Below are 25,230 nucleotides of genomic sequence, written 5' to 3' on the forward strand. Positions count from 1 at the left end.
TCTCCATAGAATGAAAGGAATTTGTACAGTAATATCATTGTTGAATTTCTCCCTCATTAATAGCCCTCAAATCTATGAATGTAAGTCTATCTGCTACTCTGAGTATGGTACTCTTGAGAAGGCTATCCACACATTAATATTACTGAAAAGGTTGAAAAACAGGACAGAGGTTTTAATAAGCTTTTAAGAAAATATAGAGATGTTATACATTTTAAAAAATATTTTATTCAAACTAGTTTTATTTTTCATTTTCTATCCCAGAAAGTTAATAAAATACAGTGCAGTTATCAATGATGCAACATTCTTTTAAGTCTGAAGCCTGACAAACTAAAACATCACTAAAAGAGAAGCACTTTGACATATTATTTCTTTAGACATTTATAAGGCCACCCAACTCTTCAAAAGCTATTAGAGTTAAATTGCAGTAGAGTTAAATAGAAAATGCAGTTGTCATGCTTTTTTTAAAAAAATAATATTGCTACCATTATGCAAGGATCTTCCAGACATACTTTTACTCAGTAGGTGTGCTTTAACTGGCAATACCAGCTCTGTCTTGGAAACTGCAGTGGTTATATGCAGCATTGTCAGAATGTCGGACTGAAAGTTTGAAAGAATGTACTTATTGTATATTCCAGTTGATGCCTTTTGAATTCTAATTTTCCAGTAGTTTTTCTTCAGTCATGAGACCACACAGATTGACTGTTTGTTTTTCCCCCCTGGGAGAGAACTTGGACTCGTATTACCTGCAATAGAAAATATATAAGTAAAGTTTCTAAAAATAGTCATATATAATTTTAAAAATAAAACACTGATATTTTGCTATCCTAAATCATATGGGCAAGAGTCTCACTCTTTTTGTTTCTGCTCAGGTATTCCTGACCCAGTTGTAAGAGAAACAAACTCAACACACATTCACCACTGAGCATCTTTCTTGCAGCTATTCCTAATTTGTACATTAATAAACATTTACAAACTTTCAAAATATCATGAGAACTCTAAGTATCTTTGATACTCTTTAATGAATAAAATTTTTATAGATAAGAGTATGCAATTCTCTGGTTCTGAAGTGTTATTTTAAAACATTAGACCAAACTTTTTCAACCTGATGTCCCCTCAACACCTTTCATTCTTGCTGGAAACCCTGGTATGCTAGCTGAACAAACCTAGGAAAGACAGCAGCAGCCCACCCACATTAGTTCCACCTAAGATCACCCCCAGGCTGTTCCTTTCATCTAGAGCTGTTGCCTCAGCAACTGTGATGCTTGCTTATTGCTGCCAACAATTTTGCCTAATTATTCCCTACAAGTAAGCCACAGGCATTGGTGCTGGGAAAGGCCCCCAACTGAGCAAGCAGGAAGAGAGGCGTTGAAGCCTGAGCCACACATTCAGCAAGCTGTTCATGTGACACTAATGCCACAACTGCTGCATTGCAGCACTTCCTTGTAAAGCCTACAGACAGATTTGTTTATTTCTTTACAATATGGATTTGTAAGGCTGCTTAACTCAGCAACGACTCTGGGAACTGTATAAGTAAAACCATCATTTCTGCAACTAAAACTAAAACCATATGAACACCACATGAAGAACAAACATGCACCATAAAATTGTCATAATATGATCTGGGTAGACAGAGCCTCGTATTCAGCTACAGTGGAACCTCTCGTCACAAAACGCTTCTGACCATGACCAAATCTGGTTTTGACCAAAAAATCCACAATATTTTTGAATCAGGTCATGATTCAAAAATCAGGTGGCAATCAAACACGGCTGCGGCCGATTCCCTTTCTGCGCTGATTTCCCCTTCAGCACCATTTGTTTTTGGTAGGTGCATGCGCAGTCAGTCTCACTTCTGGTCACGACCAAATCAGTTGCAACTGAAGTTACGGAATGAATTATGGTCGTGACCTGAGGTTTCACAGTAATTAGTTTTCTGGCTTATTGGAACTCCGGTGATGGGGAAGGATCATAGATGAATGTTTAAACAAGCGGAGTGGCTGAATCACTTTACTTGGATGTCCAGTTAACAGGATTTGCTAATGGAGAGTATCTTAGCTGAAGAGCTTAGCACAGCATCTGTCATTACAACAGAACACTGCCAATCTGATTTTATTCACATGTTTTCAATTTCATCTTCCTTCATAATCTTGAACCAACAGTACAGTCCTCGATTTACAACCACAATTTAGACCTAAATTTCCATTGCTAAGCAAGACAGTTGTTAAGTGAGTTTTACCCCATTTTATACCACAGTTTTTAAAGTGAATCTCTGCAGTTGTTAACTTAGTAACATGGTTGGTGAGTGAATCTGGTTTCCCCATTGACATTGCTTGTCAGAGGGTTGCAGAAGGTGATCATATGACCCTAGGACACTGCAACTGTCATAAATACATGCCGATTGCCCAAGCATCTGAATTTTGGTCATGTGACCATAGGGATGTTACCATAGTTGTAAGTGTGAAAAACAGTCACAAGTTACCTTTTCAGAACTGTTGTAACTTCAAACAGTCACTAAATGAATGATTGTAAGTCAAGGACTACCTGTGTAGACAAAAGACTGTAGTACTTGTATAGGACTTCCAGTAAATAACAGCAGCTAGATAGATCAACTTTTTCCAAGTGATGGCCATATGGACTATCATAGTGAGCTCAGGCTAGCAGCCTGCTCTAGACTTAATAGGTTAGCCACTGCCTTTAGGATCTACAGGCATTTGAGGTGAGACTGTCCAGTAATCAACAACAACCCATCATTGTTCTCTGAAGTTGAGGAGTCTGAGCTGATGTCTCCACCCAGCGCAAGAGTTCACCAAGCAAAGAAGAGCAAGTATTCTACAAATTTCCTTGCAAGAATGGAGCTGCATCCTCCCATAATGAGCAATACCCACATTGGTTCTACTTAAGTAGAGCAGTAACCCCAAGCCTCTCCATTGGAACCAACTGTTGCTAACCCAAACTGTGTGTCATTAAATACCGATTCTTGAATCTTTTAACTCTGACTTTGGATCTTGGATCACCTGCTACATCACCTAGCAATAGCACTTAGACTTAACACTGTTTCACAATGCTTTACAGCCCTCTCTAAGCAATTCACAGAGCAGCATATTGCCCCCAACTATCTGGGTCCTCATTTTACCAACCTCGGAAGGATGGAAGGCTGAGTCAACCTTGAGCCAGTGAGAATTGAACTGCCAAACTGTTGGCAGCCGGCAGTCTGCAGAAGTAGCCTGCAGTACTGCATTCTAACCACTGTGCCACCATGGCCCTTGGTGAATAAAAATAAATAAAAATATCTTGCTGTGTTAGTATTCAATTGTTAAAGTCCTACAATATTTTCTAGGCTTTGTCTTGGACCTTATTCCAACTAGTCTTTTGCTTACTGCTTTGACCTTGGAAAGGTCAAGGAATTAATGAAGCTGAAATTAACACATCTGTGGGACATTACAGTAGATTGGCAAGGATGAATTAAGTCCATACTGTACATAAGATATTTTCATCTAAGAATCCAATTTAATTAATGGTCAAACAACCTCTAAAAAGAAAATCATTGTCTTTGAGTATTAATCAAACATGAATAAAAATATTTTGCTGTGTTAGTATTCGGTTATTAGACTCCTACAATATTTTCAGCTATTCTGGGCAACTACCGTTGATCTTTTAACTTTTATATAAACATATTTTATTAATCACCAGTGCTGTTATACAAACTTAGCCACTAGACAGCAGCATTGAAAAAAATTATAATGCCAGTTTATGGATTTCTCCTTCAAGCTGACCACTGGTTACTTTGTGGAAATATTCATGTACTTTATCTGGCAACAATATGGAAATAATTTGGCACTGACTTTTTCCAGGATGTTTTTCTTCTTCCTAGTCTAGTTTAGCCCTAGTATTTCATGGAAGTGTCTTATCAAGCACCAATTAGACAAGATTGGACTCTCTCTCTCTCTCTCTCATATGAATATGTTATGGAGTAGAAAGCAGTATAGCTTATCTGATAGATATCAAATACACATTTATTAGGAAAGCTAGGCAGACAGAGACATAGCCCCTGTTATCTTGTAATTCTGTCACTAGGGGTTGCTACATGCCCTCTGGTCAATTAAATAAAACACATTTACTTAAAAAACTTAGTTGCAGTTTGTGCTATAAAGATTTCTAGTCAAACAAGATAGACTGTCAATTTCCAAAAGAGGCCTTAAGAGCAGTCAACTGAAACAAACTCTGCAACTCACTGAAGTTTTAAATTTTTTTTCCATACAACAATGTAAAGGGAACTTTAATCCCTTGGCCGCTTTTTTATGATTTGAATCTGCTGCCTCCCATACATAGATTGTAATTTTTATTACCAAAAATGATTCTTCATATTTCCATCAATTATATTTTGCAAAGTAGGCTATATAGATATGTTTATTTTAGACTGATCAGATCTAATTTATCATTTATTACAAAGCTGTAGAGGCAAAAATCTCTCTTCAGAATGAAAAAGTAGAATGTCACCAAGTACATTCATATGAATTTATCTTCAGTACCATATCTAAACTGAGTTGAGAAATGAGATTAGCTAAACTGCTTCTTTTGTAGCCCTAGAATTTAAATGTTGTGAGGGGTTCCATAGGTCACTTTTAAGATTTTTGCACAAGCTAATGTATTACTAGCTAGCTACTACAGGTAATTCATTTGTGGCTTCATTGTTTTTGGTTTTCTCCCAAGTCCCTTGCACAAATTCCTTGGCAATTAGGAAGGAAATTATCTCATTTGTATTAGATTGTGGGAAACTAAAAAGACAAAAGGGAACTTTTCTAGTATTATTATCTTCTCCAAGCTGTTATACAAAATAGAACAACAAAAAGAGGATTTGTTTTCTGTGGAATCTATTCATCATAGGATAAAATGGATGAGAGTTACAGTCTCCACAGGTGTGAACCTGCCTGATTTATCTTGTTTCTAATCCCATGTAACCTTTTACCATTAATAATGGATAAAGAAGCCAAAATAATTTTATTCACACGTTTGGGTGTAAGAAAGCAGAAGATTTAAATAAGAGAAAATAAATCTACTTAAAATTCAGCTGCAGTGTCTCAAAACATTTCCTGAATGCCAATAACACCAAAATCTGCATCAGCAATTCTAACTGAAGTCCTTTACACAGCACTTTAAGGACATATACTGTATATGATTCCTATTCACAGAACTCTAGATGACAATCTACCATACTTCCTTCTTAAAACCAAAAGGATAGTTATTGTATTTAGCTTCTGTTCTGCTCACTTAAAAACAAAGTGATTGAATGAGGTCAATAGTGCCAGGCTTATAGAATATACTTTAATACAGCCACCCTCTTCTCTCTGAATTCCTGCTGTTCAGTAAGATAAATTTAGAAAAAAGGGTAAAAGGGAGGGAGAAAGGAAGGAAATGAAAGCCTGATTGTGTAACATGCATTCATTGACAGAAACAAAACAAGTCATAATATTTTCCAGGAAAATTTACCTGAATTGTCTCCAATACTATGAAAACTAGTGTGGCATTCCTTTGGTACCTTAATGCCCATCAAGTCTTCAGCAATCTCACTAGTAGCAGAATTGGCATCAGCATTCAAAGGTGGAGGTCGCTTGGCCCTTCTGAAAAATCCACTGCCAAACTTCTTTTCTTCTTTGGAATTGATTGCCCTATCAGAAAATTCATCCTTCCTATGGTCACAGACAGACTCTTTGGATTTGGATTTATGTTTCAGGTCTAAGTGGAATCGGGAAAAAAACTTTTGAGGTTCTGCTATGTTCATGTTCTGAAGTGGAGGTTCTATATCCGGCAGTACCTGCTTGACTGTTACAAGGTCATTAAGAAAACTATCTAGTCGTTTATTTGATTCGCTTTGTTCTTCTCGTCCTTCAGGTTTCTCTTGTGATTTGTCCCTCTGACGGCGCATCATTTCACCTGGAGGAATACCTACCACCAGTCCATATTTTGGGTTGATAACTTTCCGGGCCACAGTAGAGGAAGAAAAACCAGAGTTCTCAATACCATGACGAAAAGGAGAGGGAATCTTCAATTCCTTGTAAAGATTGACCTCCTCTGAAATGGCATAGAGCTCACGGAATTCAGTGTCAAACATTTCAACATGCTGCCCACTCAGGCACAAAAGAATATTTCTGTTTATGTGGGATGAGGTCCACGTGAAACTGTAAAACAGGGGAAAATCTGTCAGTCTTTTGCTGTCAGGGGAAAAAAAACTGCAATCAGAAATCACTATTAAACTTTTAACCTCTTGCTATTCAGAAAAACATAATATTTTAATTGATGTGACCCAATCAAGTACTTAGGAAAAAAACGATTTTTTAATTTGTTATCAAAAGAATCACATGAAATATTTCATAAGACTAGATGTATGGCAATCAAATGAGTGTATCTGTCTTTGAACTAAAAAGCCCCCGCCCTCAAATCCCGATATAAGGAGGAAATGCAAAAAAAGAATGCCTTTATGTTGTACTTTGCTTCCTTCTTCCCTTTTACTTTCACACTTATTAAGTCCTCGTTCCTTCCAAGTGACTGTAGTGAAGAGTGCTAATAAAGAATATGATAGCAGGAAGATAAGTATGGTGTTTTTACATTTCTGTTATCCTGTTTTTTTCAGTAGTTATTTTTGTTGCATTTGTGTATCTTCCTGTGATGCCTGCTTGAATTTTAGTTTCTGTTATTTTTAAACAGCTATTTAACACTGATTTTAGATTTTTGCAATTTTTACTGTATGTCATCTTCTGTGCTTTTAACTGTAAGGTTAATAAAGGTATATATGATGCCCAACACAGTGGTCCCCAACTTTTCCAGCTTGGCAGCCTGGCCTGGTGTGTGTGTGGGGGGAGAGTATGTGTGTGTGTCAGGTGCATGCACACACGCACGCACACAGCTCTGTTTGTGTGAATGGCACGGACATCCTCCATTTGCACAAATGGAGCTTCACACATGAGCGGAAGGTGCTTGTCCTCAAGCATGAAACTCCACTCGCACTACCAGCAAGCACTTGCTCTCGTGCATGAAGCTCCACTCGTGCAGAGGGCACTTGAGCACAGGGCGCTTGTGCACATGCACAAAACTCTGCCCGCTCTCCGCTTGTGCAAGTGGAGCTTCACATGTGCATACTTGCCCATCTCTCCCGCAGCCTGCGGCCTGGGGCTTGGGGACCCCTGCCCTAATCTTTTGCAGTATTAGCCTTAGTATAATGCTAGGTGTGATAATAGGTTTTTATCTCTACAGCAGTGTTTCTTAACCTTGGGAACTTTTAAGATATGTGGACTTCAACCCCATTCTGGCTGTGGAATTCTAGGAATTGAAGTCCACGTGCCTTAAAATTGCCAAGGTTGAGAAACTGCTCTACAGCATGGATTGACAATCTTTTCAGGCAGACAGCATCCCTGCTGATCTTGGCTATCTAGAAATTTAAAATCATGGCTAAATTTTGTGAGATTTCAATGTACCGAGAACACTAAAATCTTCTGAAATTTTACCACTTATTCTTTAACATTATTATTTAGTTTTTTACATTGTTATTGAATTTTCAAATTTTAAAACTGCCTATCTCCATACATTGTCTCTAGATTGGGGGAGGGGGGGCACCAATTAGTTTTAGAGTGAGGGAGGTATCTAGGGATGTTGAATTCAGAAACATTTTCTGCTCTAAAGTTTGGTTTCGGGTTCAAATAACATTGACATCCAAAATCTGAGATAATCAATGCTTTTCAGCCTTCTGTAATAAACATTCGGCTGCAAATTTTCAATTATGTTTTCTAAACTGGGGCATGTTTAATATTGATTGCTGCTCTTTTAGATGCTCTCTATTTGCTTTTCCATTTATGTGAATGTGTATATATTATTTTAGTTGATTTTTATGTGTTGTGGCTGCTGTGTATCAGATGTACATAATAGAATTTTTCCAGAAAGGTTTGTGCTCAGTTTAACATATACAGAGAAATCTAACATATCTGTTTACTTTTCTCGTCATAAGAAAGCTTATTATTGTTTATGATGAAATCTACAAATTTAGGAAAAAATGGTACACTAACATTTCGTGGTTTTTAAAAAAATGTTGTCCTGCATTGTTACATAGTGATTTTTTTATTTGAACTGGGTTCAGTTTTTTAGAAGCAATGTCACCCAAAATACTACAGTAGAATAGCAAAATGTATATTGCAAGCATAACATCCTTCCAAGTACTAATTGCCTATGAGAGGTCCACAGTCAGGACTTAAGAACAGCAACACCCATATGTATTTGCACCCTACAAACTGTTCTTGAAAGAATTCTACTTTGGAAAACGGAAACCATATATAATTATCATAACTTACTGTTTAGCCTTCAATAGCTCTATCATAGAAGAAACCAGCAGGCAAAAAGATTGTAAGTTCATTTCAAATTATTTAAGAGATCTCAGATAGAAGGACTAGGAAAGATGCAGATACAGGATACACAATCCGGAATCCTATCAATGTTATTGGATTGGAACTCTGACCAGCATCAGTCAGAATGCCAATGATAAAAATAGGAGTTGCAGCCCAAAGCTATCTGGAAAATCCAGAAAGAGAGAAAAGGGTGGTAAAGGACTGACAAAAGATTGTTTGAGCCATAGTAAATGCCTCAAACAATATTTTGTCAGTCGTTTCCCACCCTATTAGTAAATGGATAATTGTCCGATTTTAAATGCGAAATGTTTCGGGAAAAATGGAAGATGCCAAGTTTCTAACATTTAAATATAAATCTGGTTTTCAGCTCTGGTTTCCCAAAGGCAAGTCATATATACCTATAAGATCCAGTTAGGACTTTTTCACCATCTACCATTAAGAAACGAGAGGCCAAATTGCCTTGGATCTTCCCTGATGGCATGTAGAACCCAACTCCAGTCACAGAACGCACACGAATATTCTGATGGAAAGAAAAGATACATTAAATAATGTATAAAGGGAGGTTATGATCTCTTATGTTGAAGATAGGCAAATATCTTGGGTTAAGAGCACATTTGGAGTTTTGGGAAAATATGGTACGTATGCTCACAAAATGACTGCTGTGGTAACCAAGCACCCATCTATCAGAATTAGTTTTCCCAATCTTATCACTTGATCATTACATCATACCGACTTAGGTAGATTAAGATCCCGAGTGAGCATCAAGACAGATGTGTGGAGGTAAAAAGTAATCACACCTGTTTGAACTTTTTGAGCAGGATCATAAAATGTCTAAGAGAAGACGGGTTCCTCTTTACAGTTAGTCCTTGACTTACGACCACAACTGAACACAAAATTTCAGTTGCTAAATGAGTTTTGTCCCATTTTATGATCCTGCTTTCTTGCCACAGTTGTTAAAAGAATCATTGCAGTTGTTAAGTCAATCTGGTTTTCCCATTGACTTTGCTTGTCAGAAGGTTGTAAAAAGTGATCACATGCCCCTGAGACACTGCAACTGTCATGAATATCAGTCAGTTGTTAGACGTCTGAATTTTGATCACATGAACACTGGAATGCTGCAATGGCTGTAAGTGAAAAACGATCATAAGTCACTTCCTTCAGTGCTGTTATAATTTTAGACATCACTAAACTAACTGTTGTAAGTCGAGGACTACCTGTATTTAAAGGAGGCAATCATTATACTTTTTCTTAAGAAACCTTCTTTGGACAGCCTCAGAGATAAGCAATTATGACCAGTATCTAACCAACCATGATCTGGTAAGATGATTGAGAATAGTGGCTTCTAAATTGCATGGAGTACTGGAGAAAGTTATTTTACCCATTTGAAACTGACTTATGGATGGGCCCGGGGGGAGGAATGCCCATGCCAGTCTAATAGATGGGGGCTGGGAAATGACCAAGGGAATGCAACTCTTAGCTTTGATTTATCTTTCAGCTATAATATTCCACTGGATAGGTTTGACAACTGGAATAGCAGTTTTTAAGTGTTTCCCTTCCTCTCTCTCAGGTACATTTCAGATAGTATCAAAAGCTATTCTTCCTTGAAATAGGAGCTATTATATGGCGTCCCTGAGGGTTCCATTCTGCTTGCAGTGTCTTTCAATATCTACATAGAGCCAGATGATCAGGAGATTCAAAGCCAAGGGCTATCAGTATGCTGCTGATTCTATGTCTTTTTTTCTCTGTGATACCTTCAGGAAACAGTAATGCTTCCCTGAACATCTGCAGCACTCAGTAGAGGGCTAGATGAGGGAGAATAATCTGAAACTGAATCCAGATGAAATAAGGATTGTGAAGAGCAATTAGGCGGAAAAGTAATAATTTTTCTTGTTCTGAACAAATGTCACCCTCTCATAAGGAGTAGGGTTATAATTTCAGGTATTTCTAGATCTAAATTCCTCTGTTTGGTTTCCTAGATTGAGGCAAAGGTCCAAAGTATTTTTCAACAGTAGTCATTTATATGCCAAGGACATCCTTTTCTGGAAGATAATGATCTTAAACCTGTGGTGCATGCTACTACTCTCCAGGTTTAACTGTGGTAATGTATTCTACATGGGGCTGAATTGTTCAGTTGAAAGAAAACTCAGCAGCCAAGTTGGCTTTGAAAAAAATCAACTAGATCATATTATGCCTGTGCTTAAAGCATTACAGTGGCTATCAGTTCATTTCTGGACAAAATCAAAAATAGTTGCTGCTATCTTCAGACTGTCCATGTTAAATTTATGTATGTATTTATTGGCTGTCCATCTTACCACAGGGTAACCCTGGGCGGCTTACAGGTACATATACAGTTAAAACATAAAAAATTAAAATCAGACATCAAAACCAAGAACACATGCGGAGGGTGGGGGCTGAGTGGGAGAAGGTGGGATTTATTATTATTTGATCAACCACCTCCATTGTCCTGTTCCCCGACTAGTACCCCAAGCTTACTGTCTTTAGAACCTTATGAAAAGATAGGAGGGTTGAGCCAACCTCACAAGGGCAAGATGTTCCCAAGGACAGGAGCAACAGCAGAGAAGGTCCTCCTCCTGGACCCTGTCAGCTGAAATAATTGGGCTGATGGCAGAGATGGTATTCAGCAGGTTCTGACCAGTTCTGGAGAACTGGTAGAAGAAATTTTGAGTAGTTTGGAGAACCGGCAAATGCCACCTCTGACTGGCCCCGCCCCCATCTATTCTCTGCCTCCTGAGTCCCAGCTGATTTTGTTGCCCTGCACAGAAGAATGGAGCTGGGAAGCAGGTTAGTGGCGGTGGGGAGGGAATGAGATTTTGCAGTAATCTTCCCCCAGGAGTGGGGAGGGAGTGGAAATTTTACAGTATCCTTCCTTTGCCACGCCCACCAAGCCATGCCCACAGAACCAGTACAAATGGAACAGGCCAGTTCCAGTGGGGTGAGACAATCCCTCAAGCAACCTGGACCTATGCCATGAAGGTAATCACCAATATCTTGAATTGCATCTTGAAGCAGACTGGAAACCAATGCAGCTCGCAGAGCAGTGGTGTTACAGGGCCATTGTTGGGGCCCCAAAACTGTCCAGTGTCTTTGAGAGAATGCATCATTCTGTAGCAAACCATAGCTACATGTGATGGAGGTTTTTATTTAATTGCTCATACTAGTCTCTATTAAGACCTGTGATTACATTTCAGACTAGTTTGAGTCTGTAGAGTAATAAGAATGACCGGGCATTGATGAGCAGCTGTTTGCTCCAGCCTCTGAGCCTCTCAGGATCAAGACTGCCTTGCTTCTAAAGAAGCCAAATTTAGAACGTTTAGGGAATCTGTTTGCAAAATATCCCCTTTCCTCCCCAAAATGAACTTTGAAGCTGCTTTGAGAAAAAGGAGGATGCATGAAGTCTTAGCCAAGCATTCATATTGAAAATGCCCAGTGTCTCAATTGTGCAGAACTTGTGCACAACTTTTCTCAAATAGAATAAAATTGTGGTATCTTTCCTACTTGTTTTTTTCTTGGAATTATCGTATATCCAGTTTATCAGAATTAATTCAAACTATGTTCTGTTTAATTCATCTCATATTTGTCCCTGTCGATGAAGTGGGGGGAGATGCACCACGAGGCACTAGCCTGACATTCCAGACCTCTTCCCCCCTCCCATACTGTGTGGCACATGGGAAAAGTGCAACTCTGTGTTCCACTGCAGTTTACTTAAGCCAATAATGGGGTCAGAGCTGAGGCCAGTAGCAAGGATAGCTCCAGGTCCAATCATAGTGGAAGGGAAGACGCACTACAAGGTAAAGAGGATCTTTGATTCCAGGCTGTACAAGGGAAGACTTCAATACCTAGTCCAGTGGAAGGGATATCCAATGCCAAAAGCTAGATGGGTAAAGGCACAGGATATTAAAGATCGATTAATCGGGAAGTTTCACAAGAAATACCCCCAGAAATCCGAAAGACCGCCCTAGGGATAGAGGGGATCCTGGCTTTCATTAATGTGTGTGTGTGTCTGTGTGTTTGTTGTTTTCCATGTGCTGCTCACTTTCTAGGTGGATCCGACTACTGTCAATTTCAAAACAGATCAGGCCTGTTGCAGCCATCATTCAATTTCTCAGCTTGCCACACAGTATGGGAGGAAAGCTGAGAAACAGAAAGATGGCTGCGGCAGGCCTGATCCGTTTTGAAATTGACACTTCTTTCAGTCAGCCCAAATCCTGAACTAAAAGTTGGCAATCAGCAGCATAATCTTGTATTGCTATTTCTGTCAGAAGCAGTGGATTTTATGGGTGGCGATCATTTTCTTGACGGGGTCATCAAAGATAGTCTTTGGATTTGCCAAGGTAGATCCAGTGATTCAGGTTTGGAGTGGGGTTGCTCATTTTATAACTTCTTCCCTTATTGATTGATTAAGTGCCATCAAGTTCTTGCCAATTCCTAGCAATCAAATAGACATTCTTCACCATGATCTTCCTTTACCTGGTTTTTCAGTGCACTCATTTCTACTGTAACTCCATCCACCTTGCTGCTGGTTCTTTTTCCTTTCACCTTTCCCAGCATTAGAGGCTTCTCTGGAGAATAACAGCATTGTATAATTGGAATATTTTTTTTATTAAAGGATCTAAAACAGTAAATAATTTGAGCCTGGTCATTTGTGGCTCTAGTGATAACTTTATGATGATTTGTTCATTGATCCACTTGTTTTCTTTACTGCCTACAGTATTCTCGGGAATCTTCTGCATCATTAGGTTAATTATAAGCTCTATCTAGGATTTCCATTGGCTTTCTCAGTGGAAAACCCCCAGGTCTAAGATGTGTGGGATTCTCATAAGGAAACAGCTTATTTTTTTACTAGAACAAAAGACAGGTGTTGTCTTGCTTTTTTTCAATAAAGTGGCTTCAAACCAGATACACTGCAGGTGAAAGAAAAGAGGCACAGAACGTAACCCTGGCTTTCTCTATAAATAGGGCTGGCTTTCTCTATAAATAGGGCTTATTTTGTGGACACTTGAAGTATTGGAATTCTTTACTGACTTCATTAGATTTTCTACAACAAATCTACTTATCAGACACCTTTATGTCCTTGAACTTATTACATTTATTTCCAGTGTCATTTGTTATAATTGAGAGGTATTGTTAGGGTAATAAATAAAGGAAAGAAATAAAAAATATTATAGAGAGAGAGAGTTACTCTATAAGCATGTCTTATCTTGATGTTAGGCAGTTGTTTTCCTATGTATATAGAAGTGTTTATCTCTATAGGCATTTCTTATCTTGCTGTTGTGGAAAATATTTCTCTAACCTTTGTGTTGTAAAACTACCCTGCAATTAGTTACATCTCTCTTATATGAAGACACATGATTATCCCATCTAAATCAATCCGAATGGAACATACTGGGAACTCCCTGGGAACATAACTCCCTACAGCTGGAGCAATATATACCTTTTGAAGTATGCTGTTAATAGCCCTCTTAAATGGTCAGTTGTGATCAATTAACAGATAATAGGAGAAAGGATACTGAAAGATAAACAAGTGCCAGGAGGACATTTGTCTTTTTGCAGGAAAGATGTAAATCTAACTTAAGAGTGTTTTACAATGCAATTACTCTACTTCTAAAAGAATCTTAAGGTATAAGAAGAGTTACTTTTGTCTATATGCTTTGTAACTTTCCTCACACATTTGTGTGTATGAGAGGAGAGGTCTTACCCTTTTATTGATCAATAAAAGTTAGATTTTGTTCTTTAAAGCCTCTGCTTAAGTTCATTTTTGGCACATCGTGATCTTAAGTTATAGCTGAACCTTACAGTATGTTGTTTATTTTGAACAAGAAAATCATTAAATTTGCTTTAAATCTATCGTATTTATCACATAGGGGGCAGGTTCTCAATATTGAAGAGCAGCAGTGGCTGCCGCTGCTCCAGTAATGGTTTCCATTGTTAGGTCATGGTTGGTCCTAGAACTGTCAATTGTGCTAGATCAGGGGTGTCAAACTGGTGCCCAAGGGGCAAATGTGTCACGTGCAGGCCATGTCCACCCCAGCTCCGTGAATGTGATATGGCGAATTTGACACCCATGTGCTAGATTGTGTCTTGCTGTTTGGCTAACTAGTTCACTGTCTGTACTGACGAATCCATCTGGATCAATATTGGTTTGGTTACTGGCAACTTGAGAATTTGGAGAGATGTCAGGGGTTGCAAGAGAAGCTATCCTTAGTCTACTAGAACATGTTCTCCTCCTGTAATGTCAGCAACAACCAGATCTAGGCAGGGCTAGAAAACTTGGCTTTCTAGAGTAGTGTTTCTCAGCTGTGGAAATTCTAAAAGTCTGTGCACTTCAGTTCCTAGAATTCCCCAATCACTTCTTAGAGTTGCCAAGATTGAGAAACACTGCTCTAAACCCTGACCACTTACTCAGGAACTGGTTTCCCAACAGAAGGTTTGTAGACATGACTCAGCAGAATTAGCTACTTTATTGCAGACTATTATAAAAGACATATATTATAAACATTGCATGCTGAAGTCAAATATATGTATTTGTGCTCTAGGGTTTAAAGCCTAGCTTTGTTCCTCCCATCTTCCTGGAAGAAGAGATTTTGTTCCTTTTTTTAGGCCATAGGAAGCCTTAAGTGTTTTGACCTAAGGTTCTCTGCCTAAGAAAGGCCATGGAGGTAAGAAAAGAGCTATTAAGGTTCTTCTTTCTCTCCAAGTCTCAAGATGATTTGATAAAAATAGATGAAATATATTACAGGTACATAATTATCTGTAACCAAGATGGCACTATGTTCTGCTGTAGTTGTAGGAAAAGTGCCGGGAATTAGCAAAATATATTGTCATCTTGTCCCAGCCTAAAAATCTACATCATGTTATTTTGTTGCTTTGTGCAAACAAGCTACAATCCTACCCCAGGATTGTGAGAGCCTCAAATTCCTATGAATTCTAACAATTTTATGTTACATCAGGATTAAAATTCAATTTAATCATTGTCCTTTATTACAAAACTACCTACAAGATGGTTTTACAACTTCCACTCCCCTCCTAAATTCAAGTAGGTTTGTTCCCACAGGGACCAACTATCCAACACTTCTACCCAAAATTTTCCTTCTGAATAAAATCTTTAACTTGACATATCATAAATTAAACCTGTGTCCTCTCTTAACAAATGGTAGGATTTTTCAGCATAAAATTATATGAATTATAAGAGACTGGGCAAGATGAAGCAGAAATTTAGAATGAGTGATTTATGATCAGATTATTTCAGAAGGGTTTTGCAATTTCTTTCAAACTCTCCTTAGATAAGATGCCTTAAGACTTTCTGATCATCATCAAGGTTATTTTAGACTTTTGCATGGGCAATATTTTCTATCTCTGATGAAACATGACAAAAAAGCAAACTGTTTAAATGTTACTTAACTGTAGAAACTTTCTTGATTTGTAGCGTATATGAAATGCTGTTAACATGGAAGTTGATACAACTGATACTTGAAAGTTATCATATCAAATGTTGATGTGAAAGAACAATGTGGATGCTTACAAATCCCACTGTGACATTTTAAAAATGTATTTAATTTTCTTTTTATTTAACTTAACAGAGGAAAGAAAAACTGATAATGATTTTTGCAATTAAAATTGCAACTAATTTTTATTAACTATAATCAGCTGTGAATTCCCACAAATCAATAAAACAGTCTATTTACTTTGTCATGAAATTTGAAATAACTTTATGATTTCAAAATAATTAATATTTTCCCTCTACATTTGTCTTCACCTTGTGGTTGGCCTATAAATACATTACACATTGAAATATTATAGATCTCATCATTGTCGCTATCACAATTTTCCTTTAATAAAGGAAAAGGATGAGAGAGAAAAACGAAGGGAAAATAGAGATGGCAAAAGGAGGAAATTTGAAAGTCAAAGTGAGAATTTTTTTTTTTAAAGGAACTACATAATAGATCTGGTTGAATTTGATTTTAAAAATAAGCTGTAGTCTGTTGTATTTATTTGTATTAAACTATCATATTTGGTAATCACAACATCTATAAAATTTTATGGAAGATTCAAACCCGCTGTCCAGGCAATAGTTCTTGAATCTGTCCTAGATAAACATGAACAGTATGTTGCAGTATTAATCAGGCATGAATTGTATTAATTATTGCACAGTAAATATACCCTTACCCTGATATGGAAATCATTTAGGTCCATGCATTTGCACATCTCCAGGAAGAATATGGAGCCCTCTTCATCTAAGATCATATAGACTGGGATCCGACGTTTGTATGCTGCATCTACTATATCTCGGAAGATGTCCCTGTCAGTGAACTGATCCATGACTACTGCAATTATCTGAACATGCACAAGAAGAGAACACACATTTACTTTAAAAAATGTTGAAAAAAGGTGATGTAGGTGATGTCATATCATACATATCCACACTCCGTGCAATGAGAAACAAATGCTTTAACTTATTCAAGAACTCATCACTTCATAGCATAAGTCTTCCTTCCTGTAGAAACCAGTTTATTCTTGTTAAGAGTCATCCTGGGATTTGCATGGATTGTTCTGTGTTAAATACTATCTAAAGAACACCAAAATAATATGTTTCAATCTCTTTGCAATACAGTGCAAACCAACCCCACCTCATCCCATTCCTTAGAATAATTCAATAATTTATATTTGAGAAGATCCCTTTTCCATTCACCAATGTATCAACAGGGTACTTCTGCATCTAACAATGATTATAATTTTTAAAAATATACTTCACATATTTAAAAATAGTCATTTAGACTCTTATTTGGTCTCAGATAAAAAGTACAGGTTAGTTAATAATGGTAGGGCACATGTTTTGCATGCAGAAAATGGCAGGTTCTTTAGTATTGTGCACCTCAATCTTAGCAATTATAAGATATTGGACTTCAACTCCCAAATCCTGCCCCCAGCACTGGCCTACCATGTTTTTTGACAATAAGACCCAATCTTATTTTCTTTTGGGCCCCAAAATAAGCAGTAGGGCTTATTTTTGGGGAGGGTCTTAACCACTTCTGCTTGCTTGAGAGGCAGGTGAGTGGAGCTACCCCACACACCCCATGCCGGCTTACCTCAGAGCCCCCACAGTCAGGCCACCGTCATGATTCCTGCCTTGCCTTGCAGTGGCGGCTCCAGCAGCCTCGTCTAGCAGGATCCTGCATGGCCTCTAGCCCACTTCTTCTGCTTAGTCCGGCCGCAACAGAGCAGGAGGCTGAGTAACATGCCGTTGCCGCAGTGAGAGATGAGTGGAGCTGCCCCACATGCTCAACACTGGTTTACCTCAGTGTCCTGACAGCGAGGCTATCCACGCCCAGACACCTGCCTCGCCTCACGGCTGCAGCACCAACACACCATTTGGCCTCCTGCTCCATTGTGGTTGTGAGCAAGCAGAAGTAGGCCGGTGGCCATGTGGGCTCCTGCTGCACATGGTTGCTGGTGCTGCCACCACAAGGCAGTTGTCAGGGCATGGATGGCCTGGCTGCGGGGGCCCTGAGGTAAATCAATATGGGGTCTGTGGGGTAGGTTTGGGAAAACACAGTACTATCACAATCAGTAGCAAATAATGCAAAAGATCTTTGACTTTCGAACAACTATCAATCAAAAGGAACTGTACTGGGACAAATAATCTAAACAGAAGTAAGGCAGATTCAAAATCAAATATGGATGATATTATATTGCAGTGAAATATACATTCAAATATATGAAATAAATTTCAAATATCCATATATATTGAAAAAATGCATTAAAAAGACAGACTCCCCACACATATACACAGATTACACCCCCCCAGATGAATAATGATTTAATACATTACTACAATATTGGTTGTAAGGTAAAGGTAAAGGTTCCCCTCGTACATATGTGCTAGTCATTTCTGGCTCTAGGGCAGGAGTCGCCAACCTTTTGGACCTCAGGGACCACAAAACTCATAATTTTAAATTCCAGGGACCACTAACTGGTTCTGTGGGCGTGGCCTAATTTGTGGATATAGCTTGGTGGTCATGTGACTGGCTAGGCATTGCTTGTATGTAAATATTATAAATATTTATATAAATATTGATTTTTTTTTTTATTAAAAAAGAGTGACTTTTATCCAAAATCAGACAAAGCAGGCAGCCAGATGGAGTTGCTCACAGAATCATAGATTCATTCAGAGATCTATCTATCTGCCATCGGCTAGTTCAGTCTGTCACATAAAATTTGCTTGCAAGCAAACTCACAAAATTAATTCACAACATACCATGTATGTAAATATTGATTTTTTTTATAAAAAAAGGAGCAACTTTTACCCAAAATCAGGCAAAGCAGGCAGGCAGATTGAGTTGCTCACAGAATCATTTAGTGATCTATCTATCTGCCATCAGCTAGCTCAGTCTGCCACATAAAATTTGCTTACAGTGAGTCTGCACTGAATAATAAAATCTTCAGTCCTAAGGGAGGTTCGGCTGTGCTTAAAAGCAGAGCCAAAGATCTAAAGACTAGCTAGAAAGCAAGAAATCCAACCATTTTCTGCTTCCTAGCTAATCTAAATCTCCCGGCACAACAGAACAGATGATGGTCAGAAAAAGGAAAAATAGCAATTTAGCAGGCAAGTTTGCTGGGTAAGGAGTGGGCGGGGAGGGTTCCTGTGGGCCATATGGGTGGTGCAGCTTTGTGTTTCTGCACAGCCTGGATTAAATGCTTTGGGGAGGTGCTCTGGGGGTGAGATTTCTCTGCGGCCCACCAAAAGTTTCTCACGGCCCACCAGTTGGCAACTGCTGCCCTAGGGGGCAGTGCTCATCTCAGTTACAAAGCCGAAGAGCCAGTGCTGTCTGAAGACATCTCCGTGGTCATGTGGCCAGCATGACTAAACGCTGAAGGTGCACAGAACACTGTTTTGTACTGCTAGGTTGACAGAAGCTGGGACAAGTAACGGGAACTCACTCTGTTATACTACAATACAATTGCTACAATAACAGCATTCCGTATGCCTTTGCCGTTTAGTCATGCCGGCCACATGACCATGGAGACTTCTTTGGACAGCGCTGGCTCTTCGGCTTTGTAATGGAGATGAGCACTGCCCCCTGGAGCAGGAAATGACTAGCACATATGTGCGAGGGGAACCTTTACCTTACAACCAATATTGTAGTAATGTATAGCTCCCAAAACAGTGTTGCTATTGTGCCAGGGTGTTCTGTCTCACCTTTCTTCTTTCCAAAAAGATGAAAGAGTACAAACTCACACTAACACAGGCAGACAGGCTGGCTCGGACTTCACAGAGTTAATTCTTTGGAACTGATAACGTCCTTAGCATTCCAACACACTCTGCCTGCCAAGTCCGAACTGATAACAAGTAAAAAGCTACTTATAGAAAATTACAAGGCAGACCACAAAAATCATTCACAAAGAAAACCTGAAGTAAGATTGAACTTTGTCCCATACAAAGTTCCAGCTGACAACACACCCACTTTTATCCCCTGTGGGGTGTGGCTCAATGACTCAGCTCATTCTCTGACCCTCCCATGCCTCCTACGTTGCTGCTCACGTTTCTCCCTACGACGCTGCTTAGGATCAAGCCAACATTCTTCCTCTTGACTCCCTGTCAGGGGCTGCTCTGATATGCCTTCCTCCTGATTAATCTCAGGCTGTTCCTCTCGGTTGTCTGATGAAACCTGAGGCATTATCAGGGAGGAAGGCATTGCCAGAGAGGAAGGTCCTGAGGAGGAAGGCATTCCCAGTTCCTCCTCCTCATCTTCCAAGTCCTCTTCCTCTAACAGCACAGGCTCAGGAATCGGAGCCACAACACCAGGTATGAACATAACTACATATGGCAATGCATTCTGGAGAAATTATGGCTTCTGTCCTCTAGGGCAGTCCCATATAAAGTACATTACAGTATGCAATTGGAAAGTGATAGTAAATGTGACAGCAAGCAGAGCCTTCTGATTCAGGGACAGGCACAACTGGTGCATAAGATGAAGCTGTGTATAGGCCCTTCTGACTACCGCTGCGATCTGCTCTTCAAGCAGAAAAGGTGAATGTACAAATTGCACACTGGCTTTGAATGGGGAGCACAATCTTCTCAGAATCAAAGATGGAAAACTTCCAGTGTAAAAGCCAGAAGACCCAAACCCCACAGCCATTTATCACTACTAATCTCAGGCATACCAGTAGTACTTCTAATGTCCCTTATAACATGTTAATATAAGATATGAGTATGTAAATTTTGAAGTGTTGCTCCATTCAACATAAACTCCAGTAGCTTTTCCTGACTACTGATAACAAGCAATCCAACTACTGAGTGTATATTAACTGCCAGGTTTTCAAAATACATTAGTTCGTGGATGCTATATGCCAGCGGTGGCTAACCTTTTTGAACTCCTGTGCCAAAAATTGTGTACACGCCAGCATGTGCACACTCACGTGCCAGCACCCAGAATGCAATGCATGCCCCCCCACGCCCCTTGTGCATGCACGCACAATCCCCACCCCCTTACCTGCATTGCGTCTCACAGCTGATTTTTCGGCTGGTTTGAGGCCTTTTTTGGCCTCCCAGAGGCTTGAAAGCCTCTGCCAGGCCGAGTAATAGGCCCATCACAGGCCTATTACGTAGCCTGAAAAGCCTTGCAGAGGCTTTTTCCAAGCCTTTGGGAGGCCGAAAAAGGCCTCAAACCAGCTGAAAAATCAGCTGTGAGGCACGCGCATGTGCAGTGAGGTAAGTTTGCTTGCAGCTCGCGTGCTGGTACAAATGGCTTTAGGTTCGCCATCACAGCTATATGCAAACACAGTCCTTGCTACTTCTATAACAACTGGTATCACCTAACCCATAATCCCTTTAGAAACCCTATTTCTTAAAGACTTTATAGTTTCTACATAAACATTGCTTTGTTACTGTAATAAACAGCCGAATGAACTTAAAACCAATTTTAATATTTTGTGACACATTGCCAAGATCTTGCCCTCAAATTCTAAAAGTAATAATGGTAAAGTACTGGAGTACTAGATTCAAGGAGAACTTTTATCTTCTTCCAGAGAACTCTGTTAAGTATTTAGTAATGTCTGATCCTAATTATTTCCTTAGCCCAAACATGATCAACCAGATACTCTCTCTTGGTAGGATAACTGCTTTCAAATGTTCTTAGAGGGTATCTTTTATATCTTGTAAAATCATTATGGGCAATATATAAAAATGAGCTATCAGAAGAAAGAGATGAAAGTGTGGTTTAATAATTTAAAAAATATTGACACAATCTATGAATTCTTAATGTCACTACCATTTATTTCAATCTGGTTGAATGCATAAGGAAAATGGTTGCACTTTATAATAATTAAAATAGTTCACCTGATTTTTTAAAAAGTAAATTTAGGATCTGTGTATACTGAGTCAGATAAATTTCCATGGAATAATGAAAAATTTGCTTTTGAAAATTAAAAAAACACAGATCACTTCAAAGAACATGTTAGGACTTGTTCTATAGAGTTTGTTGATACTATAAGCTCCTTCCAGAGGCAAATTAAGCAATCTTTCTTTAAAATAAACAGAACTTTTGTCAGCTTTAAGCAGAAAAAAGATAAAGTGCTGGTTTATTAGAGAAGGGACTTTAGTGGACATGAAATGTTTAGGGCCTGGAACAACATTCATTCAACTGATTTTTTTCAATCTAAATTAAACTTTCTATCGATGTCCCACAATGCTTGTTGCACAGACCCGCGCACACCAGTTTATGCAGCTACTGTATATAATTTACTGGATAAATTAGAGCGGCAGGTTTCCTGCTGAAATTGATTAAACAAGATTTCGATTCCTGGCGAGGTGCAAACGCTACCTTTTTGAGAGGTAACGTCAGCGTCGGTGAAAGAAAGGAAGAGATCCCTCACTCAAGTTGGAGGAATTATGGGGCAAGTTAGCTCTTACGTCGAGGTAGGTCATAACGGCAGAAGACTTCGCTGGCCCTTGCTTGGCTGGCTGGCTGCCCTCAGATCGGAAAGGCGCAAAGGCGAACTACCCACCTTCTTCGCTTGCTGAATCGTTTCGCGCACCACTTGCTTGACGTGAGGCGCCTTGTCTTCCTTGCGCGGGTGCGTGTACAGAGCCAGACGCGTGGCTCCTCGGTAGAAATAGTTATGAGTCCACCCCATGTCCAGCGGAGGGATCTCCGTGTCGGAGCGTTCGGGCCAGTAAGACAGCGACAGGGGTTTCCCCGAAGGTCCGGTGACCGTTTTGCCAGCCTCCAGGTGGGCATCGTAAGTACGCCAGCCGTCCCGCAAGACCTCCAACTCTTTGCTGGAAAGGAAGTCAGGCAGCTGCCCTGTCTTCAGCTGCGACTTATATGCTTTCTCCCCGCTGGCCACGAGGACCTCCAGTGCCCGCCGTTGCTCCTCGCTGTAGTAGTACCGCGGATTATGTTCACTGACCCGTTCATTCACGTGAGCATCCTCCAGGCAAAGAATCTGCGACTCCGCCATGCTCCACGTCGGCGCGATTCACTCACTGGACCTGGATCCGGGCAGGGCGGGAGGAGCTTTGGTAAACCGCCTCCCCATACCTTGAAAGGTGAAGCTGACTCGGCCAACGTAACTTGTTCTCGAATCTGCCAAGTCAGCTGTCCTCCTCACTCATGCGAAGGTATTTGTTCCAAGAACAAACTTAAAACTTGAGCAGGCAGATTACTCTTAAGTCAGTATTGCTCAACTTCATCAACTTTAAACTGTGAACTTCAACTCCCAGAATCCCCCAGTCACAAAAGTTTTTTGAAAAACGTTGCAGCTTATTTAATAAAAGTACGGAAACTGACAAGAAAGGGAATACATCATTTATTTAAAAATGAGTCTTTTTTTAAATTAAAAGACTTATATTGTTTCAATTTGAAAAAGCTAGACTTGGGGGAGGGATGTGGAGGAGCATTAGCTGAATCTAAAGGGGGGGGCGTGCATAAGCGCACCAACGTGCCTACCGTCCCGGTCGTATTGTTTCTTTTATTTTTCTTACATGTGCCCATTTCGTGTATTCATAACTATGTATATACTTATACCTATTATCTTGTAAGCGATTGACAAATCAAATAAATAAAAATAAATATTTTCATCACCACCTAAGACCACTAAATACTAATACATAGATTTAAATTGTCTGGTCTTTTAAGGTTTTAAACATTCAAGACTGATTTTTGTAGTCTGGCTCTATAATGTCATTATAAACTAGAATGTGTGCCACTTGATTTCTAAGGTTATAATGAAGCTACTGATGTTGGTTTATAAACTACTGTGTGAATTCAGATAATTGCCTTGTTAAGTAACCTATGCCAAACAGCCTAGTTTACTGTCATATGTGACACTAAGACCACATCAGCCTGATAAAACAGTGTTGTGGTTAACATAATATTCACTTGATATCCCTGCATACACACCCAAGGAATTTATAATTGTAATGGCAGAATATTTCATTAAAGGTTGGACAAATTGCCTTCTATAGTTAAAACATTTCTAACAACAGTATAAAATATTATAGTGGGATAGTATCGTATGAGATTAATGGGTCTATAGTAATTCAAGTGCAATTGCTAATATTTACCATGTTGAATTAGGGCTATAAATGAGGGAAATCATGAATTTCAGCTAATTTACTAAAGACAGTACCTGAGTCTTAATTGCTCACAAGTATTTAACAAAATTTTAGTTTTGTTTTTACAATTATTTTAATATTTTCTAGAAGGCTTTGTTATAAACCCGTTCTTTACCATTGTTTAAATAAACAATCCAATTTGTGACTGTCATCTATTTGACATGTTTGTATAAATTGGGGTTGCTGCAGTAAGTTAGGTTTTGTGATATGGTGAAATTCAATAAAGGAACTCTTCTGAGTAGTTTATAAAAGCACAGCCATTTGCTGGGGGTTCCAGGAGAAAAGAAGTTAGAAGTTGCTTTTTTTCTGAGTGAGTAAAGTAAAAGTTGTTGTAGGGCTAAGTTTGAGGAATCAGATCTAAAACTGAGAAAGGGGAAGCAATAAGGTAAAATTGGCAGAGAACATTTATTTAGTTGTGTGAAGATTGCTTTCTGTGGTTGTGAGTGCTTCATAACTAGAGATTTTCAAAAATAGATTGGACAACCATTTGACTGGGATGGTATGAGACTCCTGCCTTGAGCAGGAGGTTGGGCTAGAACAGTGGTCGCCAACCGGTGGGCCGGAGACCACTGGTGGTCCATGAGAAAATTTTGGTGGTCCCCCTAAACCACTCCCCCCAAAGCAATTAATCCAGGCTGCGCGGGAATACAAGGCTGTGCCACCCACATAGCCCGCCCACCTGCTGCCCTCCACCCTTTGGCTGAGTGCAAACCTTACCTTGAGTAGAGCCATGCGAGCTAGAACTGGAAGGTGAGACCAATGGCGGGAGAAGGAAATGCGCCCCAGGGTGACTTGCTGACATTAGTGGGAAAGTCGGTCCCATATTCCAGAGCTGCAGTAGTCACAGGACTGGCCCTTTGGTCATCCCACAGCAGCTCCTCCAGTCCATGGCAGGCCGGTGCACTGGGTGGAGAAGCAGCTGCTTCGGGATGACCAAAGGGGCAGTCCTGTGACTACTGCAGCTCTGGAACATGGGACCAACTTTCCCACCAACATCAACAAGCTACTGTCAGTCAAAATTCATCTTAGTGGTCTGCAGGATTTAAAATTATGAGTTTGGTGGTCCCTGAGGTCCAAAAGGTTGGTGACCCCTGGGCTAGAAGACCTCAAAGGTCCCTTCCACCCCATGATACTGTGATTGAAAGATTGATTGATTGAAGGATGTGGAAGAGTTATTAGTTCTACTCTGAGCAGCACATTTGATTTTTG

General features: G+C 39.5%; 1 protein-coding gene across 1 annotated transcript; it reads right to left on the reverse strand.

The window, feature by feature from the left end:
- Positions 1–208: 208 nt before the first annotated feature.
- SACK1F (scaffolding CK1 anchoring protein F) lies at positions 209–23,111 on the reverse strand. The gene is made up of 5 exons (XM_026696611.2): positions 22,410–23,111; positions 16,572–16,739; positions 8,786–8,907; positions 5,485–6,173; positions 209–743 (listed from the first exon to the last, which is right to left on the reverse strand). The coding sequence occupies exons 1-5, from the start codon at positions 22,863–22,865 to the stop codon at positions 679–681; spliced, it is 1,500 nt and encodes a 499-aa protein (XP_026552396.1). The 5' UTR covers positions 22,866–23,111; the 3' UTR covers positions 209–678.
- Positions 23,112–25,230: the final 2,119 nt, after the last annotated feature.

The sequence above is a fragment of the Pseudonaja textilis genome, chromosome 5 (assembly GCF_049901715.1).
Source record: "Pseudonaja textilis isolate UNSWEBS1 chromosome 5, rPseTex1.2, whole genome shotgun sequence".
Classification (NCBI taxonomy): Eukaryota; Metazoa; Chordata; class Lepidosauria; order Squamata; family Elapidae; genus Pseudonaja; species Pseudonaja textilis.